Source organism: Stegostoma tigrinum, chromosome 2, assembly GCF_030684315.1.
Source record: "Stegostoma tigrinum isolate sSteTig4 chromosome 2, sSteTig4.hap1, whole genome shotgun sequence".
NCBI lineage: Eukaryota > Metazoa > Chordata > Chondrichthyes > Orectolobiformes > Stegostomatidae > Stegostoma > Stegostoma tigrinum.
This window is the reverse complement of record NC_081355.1, coordinates 92,539,735-92,559,686: the sequence shown is the minus strand read 5'-3', so window position 1 is coordinate 92,559,686 and position 19,952 is coordinate 92,539,735. Positions and strand designations below refer to the sequence as shown.

General features: G+C 42.0%; 1 protein-coding gene across 2 annotated transcripts in view; it reads right to left on the bottom strand.

Annotated features, from left to right (window-relative positions):
- Positions 1-19,952, bottom strand: part of LOC125462796 (ATP-binding cassette sub-family A member 13-like) — a 264,956-nt gene that overhangs the window by 109,251 nt on the left and 135,753 nt on the right. Inside the window, exons 25-29 of one of the 2 annotated variants that reach the window (XM_059655541.1) lie at positions 17,294-17,474; positions 13,313-13,452; positions 10,589-10,699; positions 7,553-7,643; positions 3,507-3,683 (exon numbers count right to left, since the gene is read on the bottom strand). In XM_059655541.1, coding sequence (XP_059511524.1) covers positions 3,507-3,683; positions 7,553-7,643; positions 10,589-10,699; positions 13,313-13,452; positions 17,294-17,474 — 700 coding nt within the window. The remainder of the gene's footprint in view (positions 1-3,506; positions 3,684-7,552; positions 7,644-10,588; positions 10,700-13,312; positions 13,453-17,293; positions 17,475-19,952) is intronic. The other variant, XM_059655542.1, reaches the window with a different exon arrangement.

Below are 19,952 nucleotides of genomic sequence, written 5' to 3'. Positions count from 1 at the left end.
TTCTGCTACTGAAATATCATGAGAACAGTGTGACTGCCATCCTGCCTAGAATCATATAGTACAGAACAATTTCTTCAGCCCGTTTAGACTGCACCATCAAAGAACACACTGTGTACACTAGTTCCACTTTCCCACACTGGGCCCATATCCTTGAATGTTACGGCACTTTGAGTGCTCATCAACATACACTTTAAGTTTGAGAGTTTCCTGCCTCAACCAGTCTCCGAGGCAGTGCATTCCAGGTCCCAATCATGCTCTGGGTGAAAGAGATTTTCCTCAAATCTCCTTGCGTTGAATAAGCTAAAAATAAATAGCTGCCAAACGCGGGCAATTCAGCAGGATGACAACTGGAGGTGCACATGTGAAATTGTGTTTAGAGTCAACACAAAAGAAGGACAACATCAGAGAGAAACTTTACTGAAGTCCAATAAAGGATCAGGACCAGTCAGCCCGACAATCAAGACCAATGGAGAAGTTGGACTTCAGCCAAATCACAGTGATATTAATCTGATTTGTAAGTTTTGGACAAAATCTTTGTAAATTTACCCACATTTTAATTAGCTATGACTAAGTTGTGTGACTTTGTTCAGTTAACTAGGAGTTGCAGTCAAACTGCAGAAGGCTTCAGCTGTCCTTTTCAGCTAATCACAAAAGGATTTGCTTTGGGACCAGTAATTTCAATGTTATGTTTGTGTTATGTAAACTGTTAAAGGGTATTCGCATTAGGGATGGCAGTGGATTCAATAAAATATCAAGTTTATGGTGAAGCCTAAGTCTGTGTTGGTACAACTTTGGTCTGTAAAGATCCTAAACTCCATCAGCCATGCATTAAGGGGAACAGGAACAAGGACCTCTCATATGTCCTGGCCAATATTCATCCCGGATTGCCACTTTATCTCTTTAACACTTGATGGCTGTACTATCTAAAATTTTATCTATCTCTTTCTTGGATATATGTAGTGACTTGACTACCACAGCCTTCTGTGGCAGAGAATTACATAGGCTTACTGGCATTTGACTGAAGAAATTTTCTTTGTCTAAGTCTTACACCACATCTGAGACAATGTTCCCCAATTCTCGACTGCACAACCATTGAAAACATCGTCACTGCATCTCGTCTGTCCACCCATGTTTGAATTCTATACATTTCAATCAGATCCCTTTTCATCTTCCTAAACTGTGAACACAGGCCTAGTCAAAACAATCTTTCTTCATAGGACAGTCCTAGTATAATCCCAGTGAACCTCTACTGCATTCCTTCTATGGTGAGCATATCCAGCTGTCTTAATTAAAAATGCCTGAAAAGACTAATGCTGGAATGTAGCTGAGGGGAACTACAGCAAATACCAAGTGAACTAATACTCCTATTACAACTCTTAGATCATAATTATATTTGGTAATGAGGCGATGGGCTCTGCTTTATACAGCATCCAGCCCAGTTTGAAGGAAGGCCCACTGGACCTGAAAACCTAGCTCTGATTTTTTCTCCACAGATGCTGTCAGACTTGCTGAGCTTTTCCAGCAACTTCATTTTTGTTCTTAAATTACTGTTCCCTCAGTCTACTGCCAGGTGAAGTCCAGTATCAACATTGTCCACCACAAGCTGTATTCCTTGCTATATCATGTCATTCTTTAGGTGCAAAGTACAGCTGGAAAATTGCTGGGACAATATTCAGGTAGGTAGGGTTAGGGTCCCTTTGAGTGATAAAAGTGCAGATCCACATATGTTGTGGATGATGCTAGGTGATTGAAGGTCAAATACGTGAAGCATATTGTGATCTCCAGTTGAGCTTGATTTCTGAGATAATGGGAACTGCAGATGCTGGAGAATTCCAGGATAATAAAATGTGAGGCTGGATGAACACAGCAGGCCAAGCAGCATCTCAGGAGCACAAAAGCTGATGTTTCGGGCCTAGACCCTTCATCAGAGAGGGGGATGGGGTGAGGGTTCTGGAATAAATAGGGAGAGAGGGGGAGGCGGACCGAAGATGGAGAGAAAAGAAGATAGGTGGAGAGAGTATAGGTGGGGAGGTAGGGAGGGGATAGGTCAGTCCAGGGAAGATGGACAGGTTGCAATGGGAGAGAGATTCCCTGAGGTTGGTCCGGAGGGAGGAGGGTAACTTCTTCAGGTTAGGCATCCCTGGAAGAGGCGTCGCAGTGAGGTTAAAATAGTATCAGAGATAATGGGAACTGCAGATGCTGGAGAATTCCAGGATTTCTGATTATTTCTTTGCCTATTTGCAATGCATGCAGAATGAATGTGCTTTGGATTCAGATGTTCATCAGAAGTGAATTGCACCATGCTTGCAAATCTAACATTGCCATCACAGTGAGACAGAAGGTAGCAGCAAAGATTTGAAAAGAGAATGAGTGCTGTCCATAAGCATCTCATCACTTGTGAATCCTCCAAGGTTGCTGTAGGAGGATGGGAACATCAACATCATGAGTCACAGAAGTATGACCATGAACCCTAATGAATGCAATTAAAAAATGTATTTTTGAAATGAATCTGCAATGGGAAGGGGTCACAGCGCAGCTAACATAACCTTTTGACATCAGGCATTGGTCACTCAGCCAGTGTGGCACCTTTACCAAGTTGGTGCACATGTTGTGAGTAGGTCCATGGTGGAGCAGACAATAGTGCTGCTGAAGACGTGGTTTCCAGAGGTGGACTGGAGAAGGCTAGAGATTAGGTTTGAAAGAGCTCAGTTACATTAGGTGCCTTAACACTAGCAAGACCTGATTGACACCTACTTCCAGTTGATGACAGCTGGGTGGAGCAGACCACAATGGACTGTCATTAGTCTTGATGCCAGCATTTGGTTTGCATCGTGGAAATCAACTGTGGCCTCTACTGGTTCATTTGTGTTTATTTTTGCTGCCAATCTATAAAAGCGCATGTCTGGAATTTTCCAATTGCTTGCCTGTATGTGATATTCTTCTAGAGGGCAATGATAAACTGTGAGTCTACAGTAGACATTGAGGACAGAGCCTAAGTGACTTAGAGAGGGTCTATAGACTAAATATAGCTAAGGACAGGTAACCCATGAGGACTGACAGTCAAACAGTGACAAGGGTGAGAGAAAGGAGTTTTAATTGTGAGGGAGTATCAGCCATGAGCCATGTGTGGGGGGGTCCTATGCCAGTATATTGCTGGTGAGGGCAACACCAGATTGTCAATGCTTCTCTGGGTGCACAGTGTCCATTTAAATACAGTGCAGTGCAAAGGGATGACAGTCTTTTGGCAGATATCTGCTGAATGGTGAGTTGGCCTAAGAATGGCATGTGGTAAGACCAGGCAAGAGAGATGCTTTTTTTCAGGGAAGATAGTTAATGAAGCAGGCTTGGTAAGATGTGAAGAGAAATCTTGTTACGTCTTGCAGCTTTAAACCGTCCACAAAATATGATCCAACTGGCACGTAGCCAAAAATAAACTTAGGTTTCAGCACACAATTAAAATTTTAAGACAGTCTTTTTCTTGGATGATAAATGTAGCAAGCGCTTACTTGCTAGGAATGTGTTTTTCTCCATTAGTTCTTTTACTTTCTGCTGCAGTTCTTCCTTAGATTCTAGATGCTTAAAGCGGTCTAGTAATACACAGGATGAGACATTCACCATCAGCTGTGCGAGGACAGTGATCTGTTGTACTACAGGATCGTTCATTGCTTCAGAGATTGTTTCTTCTGAAAAATGTAAAGTTTTCAATTTTTAATTTAATTAGATCATTAATATTTTTGTTCTTGTCTTTTGACTTTCTTCCTCCGCTCATTGAAAATATAAATTCTTATTATGAATTGGCCCTCAATACAGGTTCAATTGGTCAATCTAAATTGTGAAACCTGCAGGTGTTTGTGCACAGGATGTTTAGCCACGAAGAACATGAAACTATTGTTAAATTCAATCTAGGTTTCAGATTCAATCAACACATATGCTTTTCACAATTTCAATCACAGTGAGGCGGTAGCTGCATTCTGTCACCCCAACATAAAGCTATTCAGATTAACAATACTGTCTGAGCTGCTTTTCTAATCAACTCTTACCAGAGTGAAGATTAAGCCTCAGATGTTCTCATCTTTGTGGTTTTGTACCCCACCATGTGGTACATTCTTGAACTAAGACATACACGTACTGAAGTTGATAATTCATTTGATAGATAGCCAATCGTTTTGTTGGGAAGATGGCTATGCCTACTCAGATCCATATTCCTGACCACAATGATTATCTCTTCATGCTTAACAGAAGATTTTAATGACAAAGAGAAAACAGAATCCAATTCAGCTAGCTTCAGTTGTTTACGCTGCAATTTACTGATTAATTATTGATAAAGCACAATGGCTATACATCACGTATTCTTTAGAAAGGACACAGAAGCTTGAGCATTATGGAAAAAATAACACATTGTCAAATTAATATAATTTTGCATAAATAAAATATACTATAAAAAAGTTATGTAAGAGGACCTAATATTTATTTTTAACGGAAACTATAACATTATGTGATTATACATGTTGCAATATGCATCCGAATCTTTCCCCCCATTCACTTTTAGTATAGAATAAGTATCTGTAACAACTACTCCATATTTCAGAAATGTTTACACCATGGATGATTCTAACACTCAATCACCAGATAAAGTGATCACCTCTGTACAATAAATTGCTTATAATTTTCCGCACATTGAATGAAATCAAAGGCAAACCACCTGGCTCAGGGCTCTGCCAGTACATAAAGATTTAAATGCTGATTGTGACTTTGAACAAAAAAGGGTGCTGGAAATTGTGTGAGTAAGGGCATTAGGGCAAAGATATCATACAGAGGAATTGATTTTCACTACCACAAGAAAAGAATCTAGGTCCATTCTGTGCCTAAAGTTTATAGCAGTAAAGGAGCTGGTGATAAGAATAATAAAGTACATAAGAAGAAAATAAACAATTCAGTAAAATTGTTAGGAATTGAATTAAAACACATTGAGGATGGCAGTACAGGAGATATTAAGGCTGTACAATATATCAGGCACTGGATTATCCAGGGTAAATCCATCTGTTGTATCAGAGATAACGGGAACTGCAGATGCTGGAGAATCCAAGACAACAAAGTGTGGAGTTAGATGAACACGGCAGGCCAAGCAGCATCTCAGGAGCACAAAAGCTGACGTTTTGGGCCTAGACCCTTCATCAGAGAGGGCGATGGGGAGAGGGAACTGGAATAACTAGGGAGAGAGGGGGAGGCGGACCAAAGATGGAGAGAAAAGAAGATAGATGGAGAGGAGAGTATAGGTGGGGAGGTAGGGAGGGGATAGGTCAGTCCAGGGAAGACGGACAGGTCAAGGAGGTGGGATGAGGTTAGTAGATAGGAAATGGAGGTGCGGCTTGAGGTGGGAGAAAGGGATGGGTGAGAGGAAGAACAGGTTAGGAAGGCAGAGACAGGCTGGTTTTGGGATGCGGTGGGGGAAGGGGAGATCTTGAAGCTGGTGAAGTCCACATTGGGCTGCAGGGTTCCCAAGCGGAATATGAGTTGCTGTTCCTGCAACCTTCGGATGGCATCATTGTGGCACTGCAGGAGGCCCATGATGGACATGTCATCTAAAGAATGGGAGGGGGAGTTAAAATGGTTCGCGACTGGGAGGTGCAGTTGTTTATTGTGAACCGAGTGGAGGTGTTCTGCAAAGCGGTCCCCAAGCCTCTGCTTGGTTTCCCCAATGTAAAGGAAGCCACACCGGGTACAATGGATACAGTATACCACATTGGCAGATTTGCAGGTGAACCTCTGCTTAATATGGAAAGTCATCTTGTGGCCTGGGATGGGGGTGAGGGAGGAGGTGTGGGGGCAAGTGTAGCATTTCCTGCGGTTGCAGGGGAAGGTGCCGGGTGTGGTGGGGTTGGATGGCAGTGTGGAGCGAACAAGGGAGTCACGGAGAGAGTGGTCTCTCTGGAAGGCAGTCAAGGGTGGGGATGGAAAAATGTCTTGGGTGGTGGGGTCGGATTGTAGATAGCGGAAGTGTCGGAGGATGATGCGTTGTATCCGGAGGTTGGTGGGGTGGTGTGTGAGAACGAGGGGGATCCTCTTTAGGCGGTTGTGGCAGGGGCAGGGTGTGACGGATGTGTTGCGGGAAATGTGGGAAACGTGGCCAAGGGCGTTCTCGACCACTGCGGGGGAAAGTTGCGGTCCTTGAAGAACTTGGACATCTGGGATGTGCAGGAGTGGAATGCCTCATCCTGGGAGCAGATGCGGGGAGGCGGCAGAATTGGGAATAGGGCATGGAATTTTTGCAGGAGGGTGGGTGGGAGGAGGTGTATTCTAGGTAGCTGTGGAAGTCGGTGGGCTTGAAATGGACATCAGTTACTAGCTCATCCCCTCCCCCCACTGCATCCCAAAACCAGCCCAGCCTGTCTCTGCCTCCCTAACCTGTTCTTATTTATTCCAGAACCCTCTCCCCATCCCCCTCTCTGATGAAGGGTCTAGGCCCGAAACGTCAGCTGTCTTAAATGCATCTGTTGTAAGTGTTGTGGCTTGAACAGCTTCAGTTCAAAATCATTGAGCTAGTTTCAAGCTGCAGACACTGAGGCACATCAGCAAATGGTGGGAGTTACCTGGACATGTTGTACCAGGAAATAATCCCTTTAGACCAGGATATGGTCTTCTGATTTTGTCAGTGGTTAAGGACAAGGGAGAGTGGCTGCAGGGTAGATGAACACATTGATAGCATCGTGGAACGGGAAGCCATAATAAGTATGGGGACTACAATGCAATGTAGTGACTGTAGCAGAAGTATCATGAGGGGGATTGACATCATACTTTGCAGCAAAGAATCAAGAGGACTCTATTGCTTGGAAGATATCAGGATTTGGGATATCTGCTCAGGACTGGAAAGGAACCTCACAGTGGGAGAGGACACATCCAGTTCTTGTGGTCTGTGTAGGTACCAATGACATACAGTATAAGAGCTAAGCACCAAATTAAGAAGCAGAACCTCTCATAGGTAATTGTCTCTGGGTTATTACCAGAGCCACACGAAAATTGATTTCAGGCAAACAAATTAGAGAAATCAATACATGGGTCAAAAATTAGTTCGGGGAGGTTTGTGGGGCACCAGAAGTACAGAAGCTGTATCACCAGGAAAGTTGATATCTGAACAGTGCTGGATTATTGTTCTGGCAAGCCACGTAATAAGGGAAAGATTTCTAGTGAGCCACATACGTAGGCACTTGGACATTGTTAATCTAGATAATTGGGGAAATAGAAAATTTAGGAATATGTGATTAATCAAAGTATAGCAGAAATGAACAAGAGCAAGTTGTGAATATGGCAAAGATAAACAAAACATGGCAGGAAGGGATCGAGAGTATAAATTATAAAGTAAATCAACAGATAATGCTCAAGGTTATAAAAATAAAGGAAGGGTAAAAGAAAAATCAGCATTCTCTTCTGAAGTGACTGAAGAAAATCTATAAGAGTGTATATACATATAGAATACATTTAAACACATTATTGCAATTAAAACAAAGCTAAATAAGAGGGCTCAGTAGAAATATCTACAAAATGAAAACCGTACCATATCGCTGTAAACGTTCCAAAAGTTTATCAAGATCAATATCCAGCTGAGACTGAATGAAACTACGTATGAAATTGTTCTGCAATGCCTCCTGAAATAACAAGAGTTTCATTGACATTAATCTTGATCCTTACAGATGTCAAAAATATATATTAAAATCGGCACACTGGAATAAATGTAGAGGAGAACTTCTGAATAATGCATAAACACTAAACAATATACAAATGAATCAGACACTAGATCACTTACTACTTTGGCCTGAACTTTCACATTGTTGAACAAAACATATCTGCAAGTGAGGGCTAATGAATAGAATTAACTAATTGACACAGAACTTTTGAAAGACCATCAAAAACGTCGAGAAACTTGTAAATAAAAGAACTATGCTCATATTATTAATATGATATATTATATATTTGGCTCAAAGATGACACTGCACTTCACTTTCAGAAACAAGCAAAATAAAAAAGGTGAAATAACTTTTCACCAAAGTATTCCTTTTACCTTTAATTTGGAGACAAAATCAGATCCTTATCTGATGTGGGCCAGATTTTACAGAGTGCCAGGTGTCCCAATTGCCTGAGGTGAACTTGCCCCTCAAAGCAACATTTGGTAAATTAATGCTGACACCAACGTTAATTGTTTTTGATGAGATTCGCACCAATGTCATTTGGAGAGCAGAAGCAGTCCTGAAAATGAACTTCACATAGGTTCAGCTTATTATTGGGATCAGACTGCTGGGACCCAACAGGGGTGAAGGGGTGCCAGGCAGGTTTGAATGGCTGGGTGGAGGACAGTAAAAAAGTGACCATGGTGAAAGTCCCTCCGATGGGCACAGGGGATTCACAATGGAAATTCCCCACATTTCCACTGTCTGACATGAGCCATAATGCTGACAGGCTTCCCACATGGCCTATACCTCTATCTGCCATGAGCAAGGTCATAGCATGGTGGGATGGATTCCGTAAGTATCCACAACAAGCTGAAATGTGGACCAATTGCTTGATGCTTCCATCATGCCATCTGTGAAATTTGAAACAGTTTGAAGGAATATTCTTTTATGGGATGTGAGCTTTCCTATAACCCATCTTCAATTACTTTTGAATTAGTGGATTTCTAGGCCATTTCTGAGGGCAGTTAAGAGGAAACCGATGTTACGTGGACCTGAAACCATATGCAGGCTAGTCAAGGCAGAATATAATTGGCTGGTAGTTCTGGTGTTGTGATGTTGAACTCTTCATCCATCACCTTCCCCTCCATGTCAATTTCTTTGGGCACAATTCCACTCTCTGCTCCTTGGACCCTTTCAGCCATCTCCATTACTCCCACTCCAAATGGAACCCCTCCTTTTTGGCTCTTCCAGTCTTGATCTCTTCAAGAACTGCTGCTGCGACACTAGCTGCCTTAATCCTGCTGCTCCCTAACTCAATCAAACTTGCTTCCCTCTGTGATCAGAGATAATGGGAACAGCAGATGCTGGAGAATCCGAGATAACAAAGTGTGGAGCTGGATGAGCACAGCAGGCCATGCAGCATCTTAGGAGCACAAAAGCTGATGCTTTGGGACTAGATCCTTCATCAGAAACAGGAAATGCTACACTTGCCCCCACACCTCCTCCCTCACCCCCGTCCCAGGCCCCAAGATGACTTTCCATATCAAGCAGATGTTTATCTGCACATCTGCCAATGCGGTATACTGCATCCACTGTACCCGGTGTGGCTTCCTCTACATTGAGTAAACCAAGCAGTGACTTGGGGACCACTTTGCAGAACACCTACGCTTGGTTCGCAATAAACAACTGCACCACCCAGTCGCAAACCATTTCAACTCCTCCTCCTCAGACGAATGTCCATCCTGGACCTCCTGCAGTGGCATAATGATGCCATCCATCGGTTGCAGGAACAGCAACTCATATTCCGCTTGGGAACACTGCAGCCCAATGGTATCAATGTGGATTTCACCAGCTTCAAAATCTTCCCTCCCCCCACTGCATCACAAAACCAGCCCAGCTCGTCCCCGCCTCCCTAACCTGTTCTTCCCCTCACCTATCCCCTCCTCCCACCTCAAGCCACACCTCCATTTCCTACCTACTAACCTCATCCCGCCTCCTTGACCTGTCCGTCCTCCCCGGACTGACCTATCCCCTCCCTACCTCCCCACCTATACTCTCCTCTCCACCTATCTTCTCCTCCACCCATCTTCGGTTCGCTTCCCCCTCTCTCCCTATTTATTTCAGAATCCTCTCCCCATCCCCCTTTTCTGATGAAGGGTCTAGGCCCGAAACGTCAGCTTTTGTGTTCCTGAGATGCTGCTTGGCCTGTTGTGTTCATCCAACTCCACACTTTGTTATCTCTGTTTCCCTCTGTACTTGCTGTACTTCATGCTCTCAGGTCTAATCCTGATTTTGTTGACAAGGGTGGTAGTATTGGCATCTGGTATTCTAACCTTGTCACAGGCCTCATCTTTCTGGAGATCTTCCCTCCAATTTGCCACCTCCGGTCCTCCCAAGCCCACACATCCAGCTTCTAACTTCTTTCTAAAATCCACATATTGTATACTATGCATGAATGTTTAAGAATGTTCACTGAGGACCATAGGAATCTCTCCCCATTACAGAGGCACTTGATTAGATATAGTTCAAAGGTAACCACTCAGTAAGTGCGGGGTAGGATGAGGAGACAGGCATCCATAAACAATCACAGCTGGTACAGAAATTGAGTCTGCACTTTTGGCTTTATTCTGTATCACATTCAAGTCTATGGGTGAGCTATCTGACCCCCTTCTATATAAACAGAAGGAGCTTTCTTATAAACAAAATATCAATCATGTTTTGCGATTATGTTGAAGACTAAATTTATATTCAGAGCTTGAAGATAAACTGAATGCCTCAATAGTCACAGTAAGTTAAAAGGTTGCCATCAAGTACAGACCTAATATATGGAGACAATATTATGTTGTTCATCCAAACAGTAAGATGAAAACAAACATTTTCACTCCACTTTTACACAAACAAAGTGATGTTCATTTCTTAGATACCTGAAGCTGACTTGACTTAAAGCTTTCCTGTTTCTGCAAAACATTTGAGGATTTCAGCCAGAATTCAGAATATGTCTTCAGGTCGTTAACTGTGCTGAATATGCTGTTGGACTGAATAAAACACAGAACAAAGTCATAAGCACTACATCAATATCATTCAGCTGCTGTAATATGGAATCTGCTTAAAGATCCAGGGATTTCTGGAGAAGTTTTGCTTCACCTCAATGGCATAAGACAATGGAAGATTTTCACAGCTATCTTGTCTATTTAGCAACTGAAAATCTGATTGCATCCCAATATCTTGCATAGCAATTTTTCCGAAATTTAAATAGATTGCTAGCACACCCAAAAAAAAAGCAGGAGTTTATTAGGATTCAAAACAGTGTCTTATGTTTGTTTTTGAACTGCAACTTTCATGGAACAATAGCTTTCATAGAAAAATGGATGAAACGTGTGTACTGCTTATCAGTTCCATTTCTACTTGAATACAGAGTGTAAACTGTCCACTGGAAACCTCACCCGAATGAGGAGATTTTTGGAATTTTATTCATCACATTTGTGAGATCAGAATGAGCACTGTACTCCTCTGGATTCACAAAGGTAGGATGTGTTGCAAAATTGATTCCATTTAGTATTCAGCCTAGAAGTCTCCTCAACTGGGTTACCAAAGGCATTTTTTTTATTGCCTACAGTGTGGAAACAGACCCTTTGGCCCAACAAGTCCACACTGCCCCTTGAAGCATCCCACCCAGACCCATCCCCCTATAACCCACACATCCCTGAACACTACAGGCAATTTAGCATGGCTAATCCACCTAGCCTGCACATCTTTGGACTGTGAGAGGAAACTGGAGCACCCGGAGGAAACCCACGCAGACGCAGGGAGAATGTGCAAACTCCACACAGACAGTTGCCAGAGGCTGAAATTGAACCCTGGTCCCTGGTGCTGTGAGGCTGTAGTTCTAACCACTGAGCCACCGTGCCACCCCAAACAAACTAGGGAAGATCTCATCTCTTTACTATTCATACCCAATCTGAACAAACCAGCATAATGAAAACATTCATATTACCACTAGCAATGGTTCTCAAAAGGGACAGTTTCCTGGATTATAAATAGGTTATACTGGAGCGTATTGAGAAAGGTCTGGGGCATTTACTTTGACTAGAACACACAACAGATGGCAGTAGACCAGCTGCCTGTTATTCATCCCTTGATGTCCCCTCACATGAATACCAATGAAGAGGAAGTTTGAGCAGATTATAAAATGGCTCGTAGATACCCTGCATTAAGTCTGTCCAAAGTTGATAAACACCATCTCATATCCTGCACGCATACACAGCATATAGTTAAATCAAAGTCAGTTCTTCATCTGTAAAAACCACATTTATCCACAAAGTAGCAAGTGCCTCTTTCAAAATAGTTTAGAGGTAAAAAGAAGAGTCAACAACACTAGCGTAGGTCTGGAGTCACAGGTAAATCAGATGGGATAAGGGCAGTATACTTCTTTGTCTGAAGAACAGATGGTGAATCAGATGGATTTTAAATAGCAATCCAGAGAACCTCAGCCATGAATCTCAGTGTTGGAGCAGGCGTTTCCAGTAGTGTTTGGCCCACTGCCCCATCAACAAGAAAACTCACTGAAACATGTTCCAATCAGTATGTTAGGAGTTGACCAGTAAGTGTCCAAATAAATTTCAGGTATTGACATTGAAGTCCTGCCTCATTAGAAGTTGCCAGATGATCAGAGACCAATAGCTTCTAGGTCCTAGATATCACTGCCAGAGGCCTAATCTTAAGGGACTCCAATGTCAAAAAAATAAGTCTTTTTTGGGGCCTCATTGAGTGCAAGTTGCAGGGATACGAGATTCGAGAGGTTGGATGCTAGATCACAGGATGGTTTTCTTCAGCCTCAATTGGTCCCAGTCTGAGGCATATGGAGACCCACTTGGGAAACCTGCCTAGAAGGGAGATAAACAAGCTACTGGCAAGTTGAGGCCTTTAAGTGGCCATTTATCAATGGCTTAAAGGACTCAATTCCTGGTGAGTTTAAATGGTCCCCAGTGAACTTCCTCATCCAACAGTTATTTGCTGCAGTGGACAGAAAGGGGCAGGTATCTCTCCAGAGCTAACTGATCTAATAATCTTGCCACCTAAGGAGGGGAAAATTACATCCCTGGTCGCCATGGCTAATATGAGCTTTTCAATCACAAATTTACTTGATTTTAAGAATTTGTGTAATAGCTAAGCTTTCTTTTCATTGTGACATGTTAAAATCATTCTTGATCATGTTACCAATATCCTTAAGTAAAACAGAAGGGAGAAGAAAACAAATTAACAATTAGTACCTTCAGTTAATAAAGGGCAGTAGTTGCATGCAAACCCCATGAGGTAGAAGGAACTTGTAGACCAGTGCTAATGTCCCTACCTCCGAGCCAGAAGATAAGATGGCCATGAAGATATGCAACAAAATGCTCAAACATGTTTATGAAGAAAAAATCCGATGGGTGGGCTTTCAGCGTGTAGGATGGTATAAATCAGGCAATAGTGTTCTTTTAGTGGACAGTCATTTTACATTTTTCCTGATTTTTATTTTTGATGAGCCTTTTTTTTCGTTTACTCTCCATCGTTTCACATTATCGCATAATTTCAAAATCTAGCTCCAAATATGAAATGCAAAATGTAACTATAAAACCATCAGTTACAACATATTGAAACTCTCTCACCTTGTTCATCAGTTTCTGTATTGGAATTGTGTTTGGAGCGTACAGTATTTCACCAAGTAGCAGCGGTTTCAGGACGGTCCACAACAAGGGTCCATTTGGGGCTTTTAAAATATCCTGATAAAAGCTCATGCAGAAGGGAGCTGGTGCAGCCAAAAGTGAAGAGCTATTAGCAAGTTTCTTTATATCTCATATCAAACAACAGAATTCATCTTAAATGAGAATTGGCTACAAGTCATAGAGTAATAGAGATGTAGACCATGGAAACATAGCTTTCAGTCCAACTGTGTAAGGCCTGCCCTGATTTACCCTACCAAAATATACCACCTCGCAATTATCTAAATTTAACTCTACCTGCCACTCCTCAGCCCATCTGCCCATCTGACAAAGGTCCCATTGTACTCTGAGGTAATCTTCTTTCCTGTCCACTACACCAGTTACATGGTTTTAATTGAAGCTGAAGTAATAAATGGCCAGTGCAGGTTAAATGGTTAAAATCTGTATTCATATATCTTGAGCCTTGGTGCCCATCTGTTACCTTTCACAGATAGAACATAGAACATTACAGCACAGTACAGGCCCTTCGGCCCTCGATGTTGTGCCGACCTGTCATACCGATCTCAAGCCCATCTAACCTACACTATTCCACGTATGTCCATATGCTTATCCAATGACGACTTAAATGTACCTAAAGTTGGCGAATCTACTACCATTGCAGGCAAAGCATTCCATTCCCCTACTACTCTCTGAGTAAAGAAACTACCTCTGACATCTGTCCTATATCTTTCACCCCTCAATTTAAAGCTATGCCCCCTCGTGCTCACCGTCACCATCCGAGGAAAAAGGCTCTCCCTATCCACCCTATCTAACCCTCTGATTATTTTATATGTTTCAATTAAGTCACCTCTCAACTTTCTTCTCTCTAATGAAAACAGCCTCAAGTCCCTCAGCCTTTCCTCATAAGACCTTCCCTCCATACCAGGCAACATCCTAGTAAATCTCCTCTGCACCCTTTCCAAAGCTTCCACATCCTTCTTATAATGCGGTGACCAGAATTGTACACAATGCTCCAAGTGCGGCCGCACCAGAGTTTTGTACAGCTTCACCATAACCTCTTGTTTCCGGAACTCGATCCCTCTATGAATAAAAGCTAAAACACTGTATGCCTCCTTAACAGCCCTGTCAACCTGGGTGGCAACTTTCAAGGATCTGTGTACATGGACACCGAGATCTCTCTGCTCATCTACACTACCGAGAATCTTACCATTAGCCCTGTACTTTGCCTTCTGGTTACTCCTACCAAAGTGCATCACCTCACACTTGTCTGCATTAAACTCCATTTGCCACCTCTCAGCCTAGCTCTGCAGCTTATCTATGTCTCTCTGTAACCTACAACATCCTTCATCACTATCCACACTTCACCGACCTTAGTGTCGTCTGCAAATTTACTAACCCACTCATGTTTGTACTTCTACATTATTTTTCTCAATTAGCCAGACCAACCTTAAAGATTGAGAAGAATGCTTTGCCTCCATTTCATTTCATTTATCCTACTACTGATGTAATATTTAAGATACCTCTATGTCGTCAAAAGCTCAGAATAAAAACAAAATTAAGGGTCCTCTATTGATGTCAAGTAAATCTTTTACGGAAGTTACTTCAGAAAAATAGCTAGAGTGAAGTTATTTCAGACATTTAAAGATACTATGAGGTTTTTTCATGAAACTTCTTTTTTTGATGTAATAAGGCATCATTGTTCTCTGTTCTCTCCACACTGTAATCCCTTAAATACTGGATTACTTCACATTATCTACATCTCACTCCGTTATTAGCAGCTGTTCTTTCAGCCGTATTACGGTGCCCTCCCTTCCTAAATCTGTTCTTTCCACCTCCACCTCTCCATTTTAAATTGATTCACAAAGCACAAACCATGAACTGCACCTTGCTCCATATACTTTCACAGCTGACCCACAGCTTTCCTTACATGTATAATGGACAGAAAATGGAAGAGTTGAATGTCATCCCCTCCCCCCACTGCATCCCAAAACCAGCCCAGCCTGTCTCTGCCTCCCTAACCTGTTCTTCCTCTCACCCATCCCTTCCTCCCACCTCAAGCTGCACCTCCATTTCCTACCTACTAACCTCATCCCTCCTCCTTGACCTGTCTGTCTTTCCTGGACTGACCTATCCCCTCCCTACCTCCCCAACTATACTCTCCTCTCCACCTATCTTCTTTTCTCTCCATCTTCAGTCCGCCTCCCCCTCTCTCCCTATTTTTTCCAGAACCCTCTCCCCATCCCCCTCTCTGATGAAGGGTCTAGGCCCAAAACGTCAGCTTTTGTGCTCCTGAGATGCTGCTTGGCCTGCTGTGTTCATCCAGCTTCACACTTTATTGTCTTAGATTGAAATGTTAATAGTGTTATGTTATTAAATGCAGTAGAATGCTTGTGTTCTTGGCTTTGCCAAATTCTCCATTAAGTTTAGCTTTGCTGCAAATATTGGGGACTATATGTCAGTTTAATGGTATTCTTTGCTTATATTTATAACAGCTGTCACAGAGATGGGTTTTAATCAATTAGGATTTTGTGTAGTGCCCAAGTTTAGTATTCCAGAAGGACGTCTAAATCAACAAATTAACTGCAAATCCAATATCGCTTTGGAATATTAATGACAACAAAACATATTATCGCTTGGAGCATGATCTTTATTCTCATAAGCAGATTGAACATATTAATGGTTATTAGGGCCAGTGTAATCATGTCCAAACCTGCTCCTTTTATTGCTATCCTTTCGCCTATGCCTTACAGGAGCACACTAATGTACATGCCTTGTGCCACCTGTAACTTCAAGCATTAACTATTATTTTATGTATAAGTCAAGACAACAACAGTCGTAAAGCTATTCAACCATTGAATATATCACTGCTAAGCTCATCAGTGATTGCTGAACCCTTGAAGACTGACTCTGATAGATTCCCCAAACAGACGAAATAGTCTTATTCTATTTGATCTATTAAAATCCTTCGTCATTTTGGAAACTCCCATGTAAAGCTCCCCATTCCTGGTATCATCTTGGTAAATCTACAATGGATAAATCTCACTGGGGAGTATTTTATGTCTCACCAAGATATTGAGCCTCTGATAAAAATGTTGATGGAGAGCCTGTAATCCCCAGCCTCCCCAACCCACTTAAACAATGTCTCCCACAGCCACTTAACACTTGGCAGGGTATTGATCATCTCATGGTGAGAGTTCCACTCCCATCAAGGGAAGATGTCTCACGCCTAAAAGCTGCTGACTAATGACCAGCCACTTTCTGGTCCCGAACAGCACCACTTAGGAACAGTGGCCACTGCTGACACTGCAGCAGATGCCAATAGAGACCATTACTGGAGCAATGCTGGATGTAGTTCTTTGCAGGACCAGAGTGGAGGCTTTAGCAAGAGAGACACAGTGGTGGGGTCCAGGGTGCACAGTGGTTGGGTAAATCTTATAGAGGGAGGGGATCTACTCTGCTGCACCTAGACAGTCATTAAAAAAGATACCCCATCATTTTTCCAAACTATACCCTGAGGAATGGAACTTTGCAGATTTCAGTCTGGTTTCTCTGCCATGAATTGTTCACTTAAAGGCTTTAATTGGCCTAAAGATGGATGTGGCACCCAACAATTTTTCTTTCATATTTAAAACTGCAGTATTGTTGGGAGCAGGTGAGCGTTGACAAAAAAGGTAACTATGGAATTCAACTCAATTTTATGCCCTTCAACCACTCGTTGACCCACCTGAGGGGAAGCAAAATTTGGCTCATTGTGTAGTCAATTCATGCTCTACACAAATTGCCAAACATTAATTTTATCACTAGTTTGTTTTTCATTTCTTTGAAACAAAATATTTAAATATCCCTAGAAAAAGGGTGTTTCAGTTACAAGAGATGACACCAGCACACAATAAAACTGTCTCCTCCGTTCAGCCGAGATTCTCTTACTGGTATTTGTAGGAACATTGTATTTGATTAAGTCTTCCTCAGTGAGCGTGTCGATTTGTGGTAACTCTGAGAACATCATTTCACCACCAAGTAAGCTGGTTGACTGAGTCCGACAAATTGCTTTGGAGAGGGTTTGTAGAGAACTATTCGCAGACATTCTCACAGACCTTCTTTGAACATTCTAGACAGAAATAGAAGACAATATCAGCCCATTTTTAAGCTTCCAGAGATAAAAGGAAATCATGGCATAGATTATTGTATTCATATCAATGTAATGATGAATAAAACTGGCATCTAAACTTTATACACTTTGAAGTTTTATCTACTTTCACCCATATACTACAAAGTCCCATCTTTTGCAAAGATTAGATTCCTCTAAAATATTATAAATTATGTTCACAAATGGCAAACATGAAGATATGAGGCACAAGGCATATTTTCTACTCCAGCAAGTATATTTTCTTTTATTTCCTTCTTTAAAATTACTGATCAGCGAAGATTAAATTAGCAGTGACAGAAAAGCCACATAGTAAGTTTTGCACAGCTAAATATTTTCAAGAAGGGCACACAAATGGTGGCATTTTTCTGAATGACTTTTGTAACATAATAACTACAGTTTCTGTTTGTTCCTATATAATATTTTTAATCAACGTATTCAGGCATGCAGTGACACACCTCCGGGCCAAGACACACTTGAAACTGGGCTTTCTGGCCATGCAGTCTTTCTTTCTATGTATAGACGCATGACTGAGTCCCCAGTAATGCCCAGTACCTGAATAAAGTAAATACTTAACTGCTATGTCATTAAGATGATGGGTCTTTATAAAGACAAGAATGTTAGTTATTTTTCACAGTTACTTGTAACTTAAGAGCGTTGTATTGATGTGCTCTTGCAAACCTGGACATTCAACCTTTTATTTTAAAGTTTAATTTGATAAAATCCTTATCAGTGGGAATGTCTTTATTTATAAAGGCACCTTGAAACTATAAGAAAAAATGGAAGTGAAAGACCTTAAAAATAATAATTTTTGGATTATTACCTGAGCCACATGCCAACAGGTATAGGGTGAAGCAGACTAGAGAATCAAAAGCCTGGTTTAAAATGTGATATGAAAAGAACAGTTTAGATTCACAGGACAGTAACAACAGTAATGGGAAAGAAGGATATCTTTCATTAGGATGGGCTCCACATAACCTGGGTTGGGTTCAGTGTCATGGCAACCAGTAAGCAGGGCTGCTGACACAGCTTTAAGCTACAAGGGTGGGAGGAATTTGGATATTTAAACAAAAAAGTCTAGAATTTAATTGGAAAAACAACATAGAAATAAATATCATCTAAAAGTTCCTGTCGGCAATAATGAGATGCCTGAGCCTCTTCCTGTCTGTCTTTATTTAAATTACTTTATGACTACAGATATCAGGATGTCTCAAGGCATCAGGTTAAATATGGGCAAGGAAGCTTCCTGATGATTATCATGTACCATCCTCCCACAGCTAATGAATTAATACTCCCCCACGTTGAACACCACCTGGAGGAAGCACTTAAGGTGGCAAGGGCTCAGCATACACTCTGGGTGGGGTATTTCAAAGTCCACCAGCAACAGTGGCCCAGCAGCAGCACTACTGATTAAGCTGGTCGGGTCCTAAAGGACATAGCTGCTTGACTGGGTCTGCAGCAGGTAATGATGGCTTCAACAAGAGGGAAAATTGCATCAGGCCTCATCCTCACCAATCTGCCTGCCGCCAATGCATCTGTCTTTGACAGCATCGGTTACAGTGACCACTGCACAGTCTTTGTGGAGATAAAGCCTGTCCTCACATTGACAATACCCTCCATTGTGATGTGTAGCACTATTACTGTGCTAAATGGAGCAGACTTCAAGCAGATCTAACAAATTAAGATTAGACATCTATGAGGTATTGCAGGCCATCAGCAGCAACAGAATCAGGCTCACAGGCAATCTGCAATTTCAGTTCAGTATATCCCCCACTCTATCATTACCTTTAACCCAAGAGACCAACCCTAGCTCAATGGAGGCTGCAAGAGGGCATGCCAGCAGCAGCACCAGGTATACTTAAAAATGAGGTGTCAATCTGATGAAGGTACAATACAGGGCAACATGTGTTGCAAACAAGGTATTAGATAGAGCTAACCATTTCACAGCTAACAAATCAGATCTAAACTCTGCAGTCCTGCCACATCCGGTCATGAATCATATTGAATAACTAAACAACTCACTGTCAGAAATGGCTCTACAAATATCCCCATCTCGTACAGGAGGGGATCCCAGCAAATCAGTGCAAAAGATAAAATCGGAAGTATTTGCAACAGCTCTTAGTGAGATATACCAAGTACATGATCCACTTTAGCCACCTCTATGAGTCCCCAGCATAAAAATGTCACTCTTCAGCCAAAATGATTCAATCCATGTATCATCACGATAATGTTGAAGGCACTGAATACTGTAAAGGCTAGGGGTCTTGACAACATTCCTGCAATATTTCTGAAGACATGTGCCCCAAAATGTGCAACAACCTAAGCCAAGCTATTTTAGTACAGCTACAACACTGGCATCTAAGCTGCAATGTGACTATTTGCCCAGGTCTCCCATGTATGCACAAAGTACGACAAATCCACCTGACCAATTACTGCCCCGTT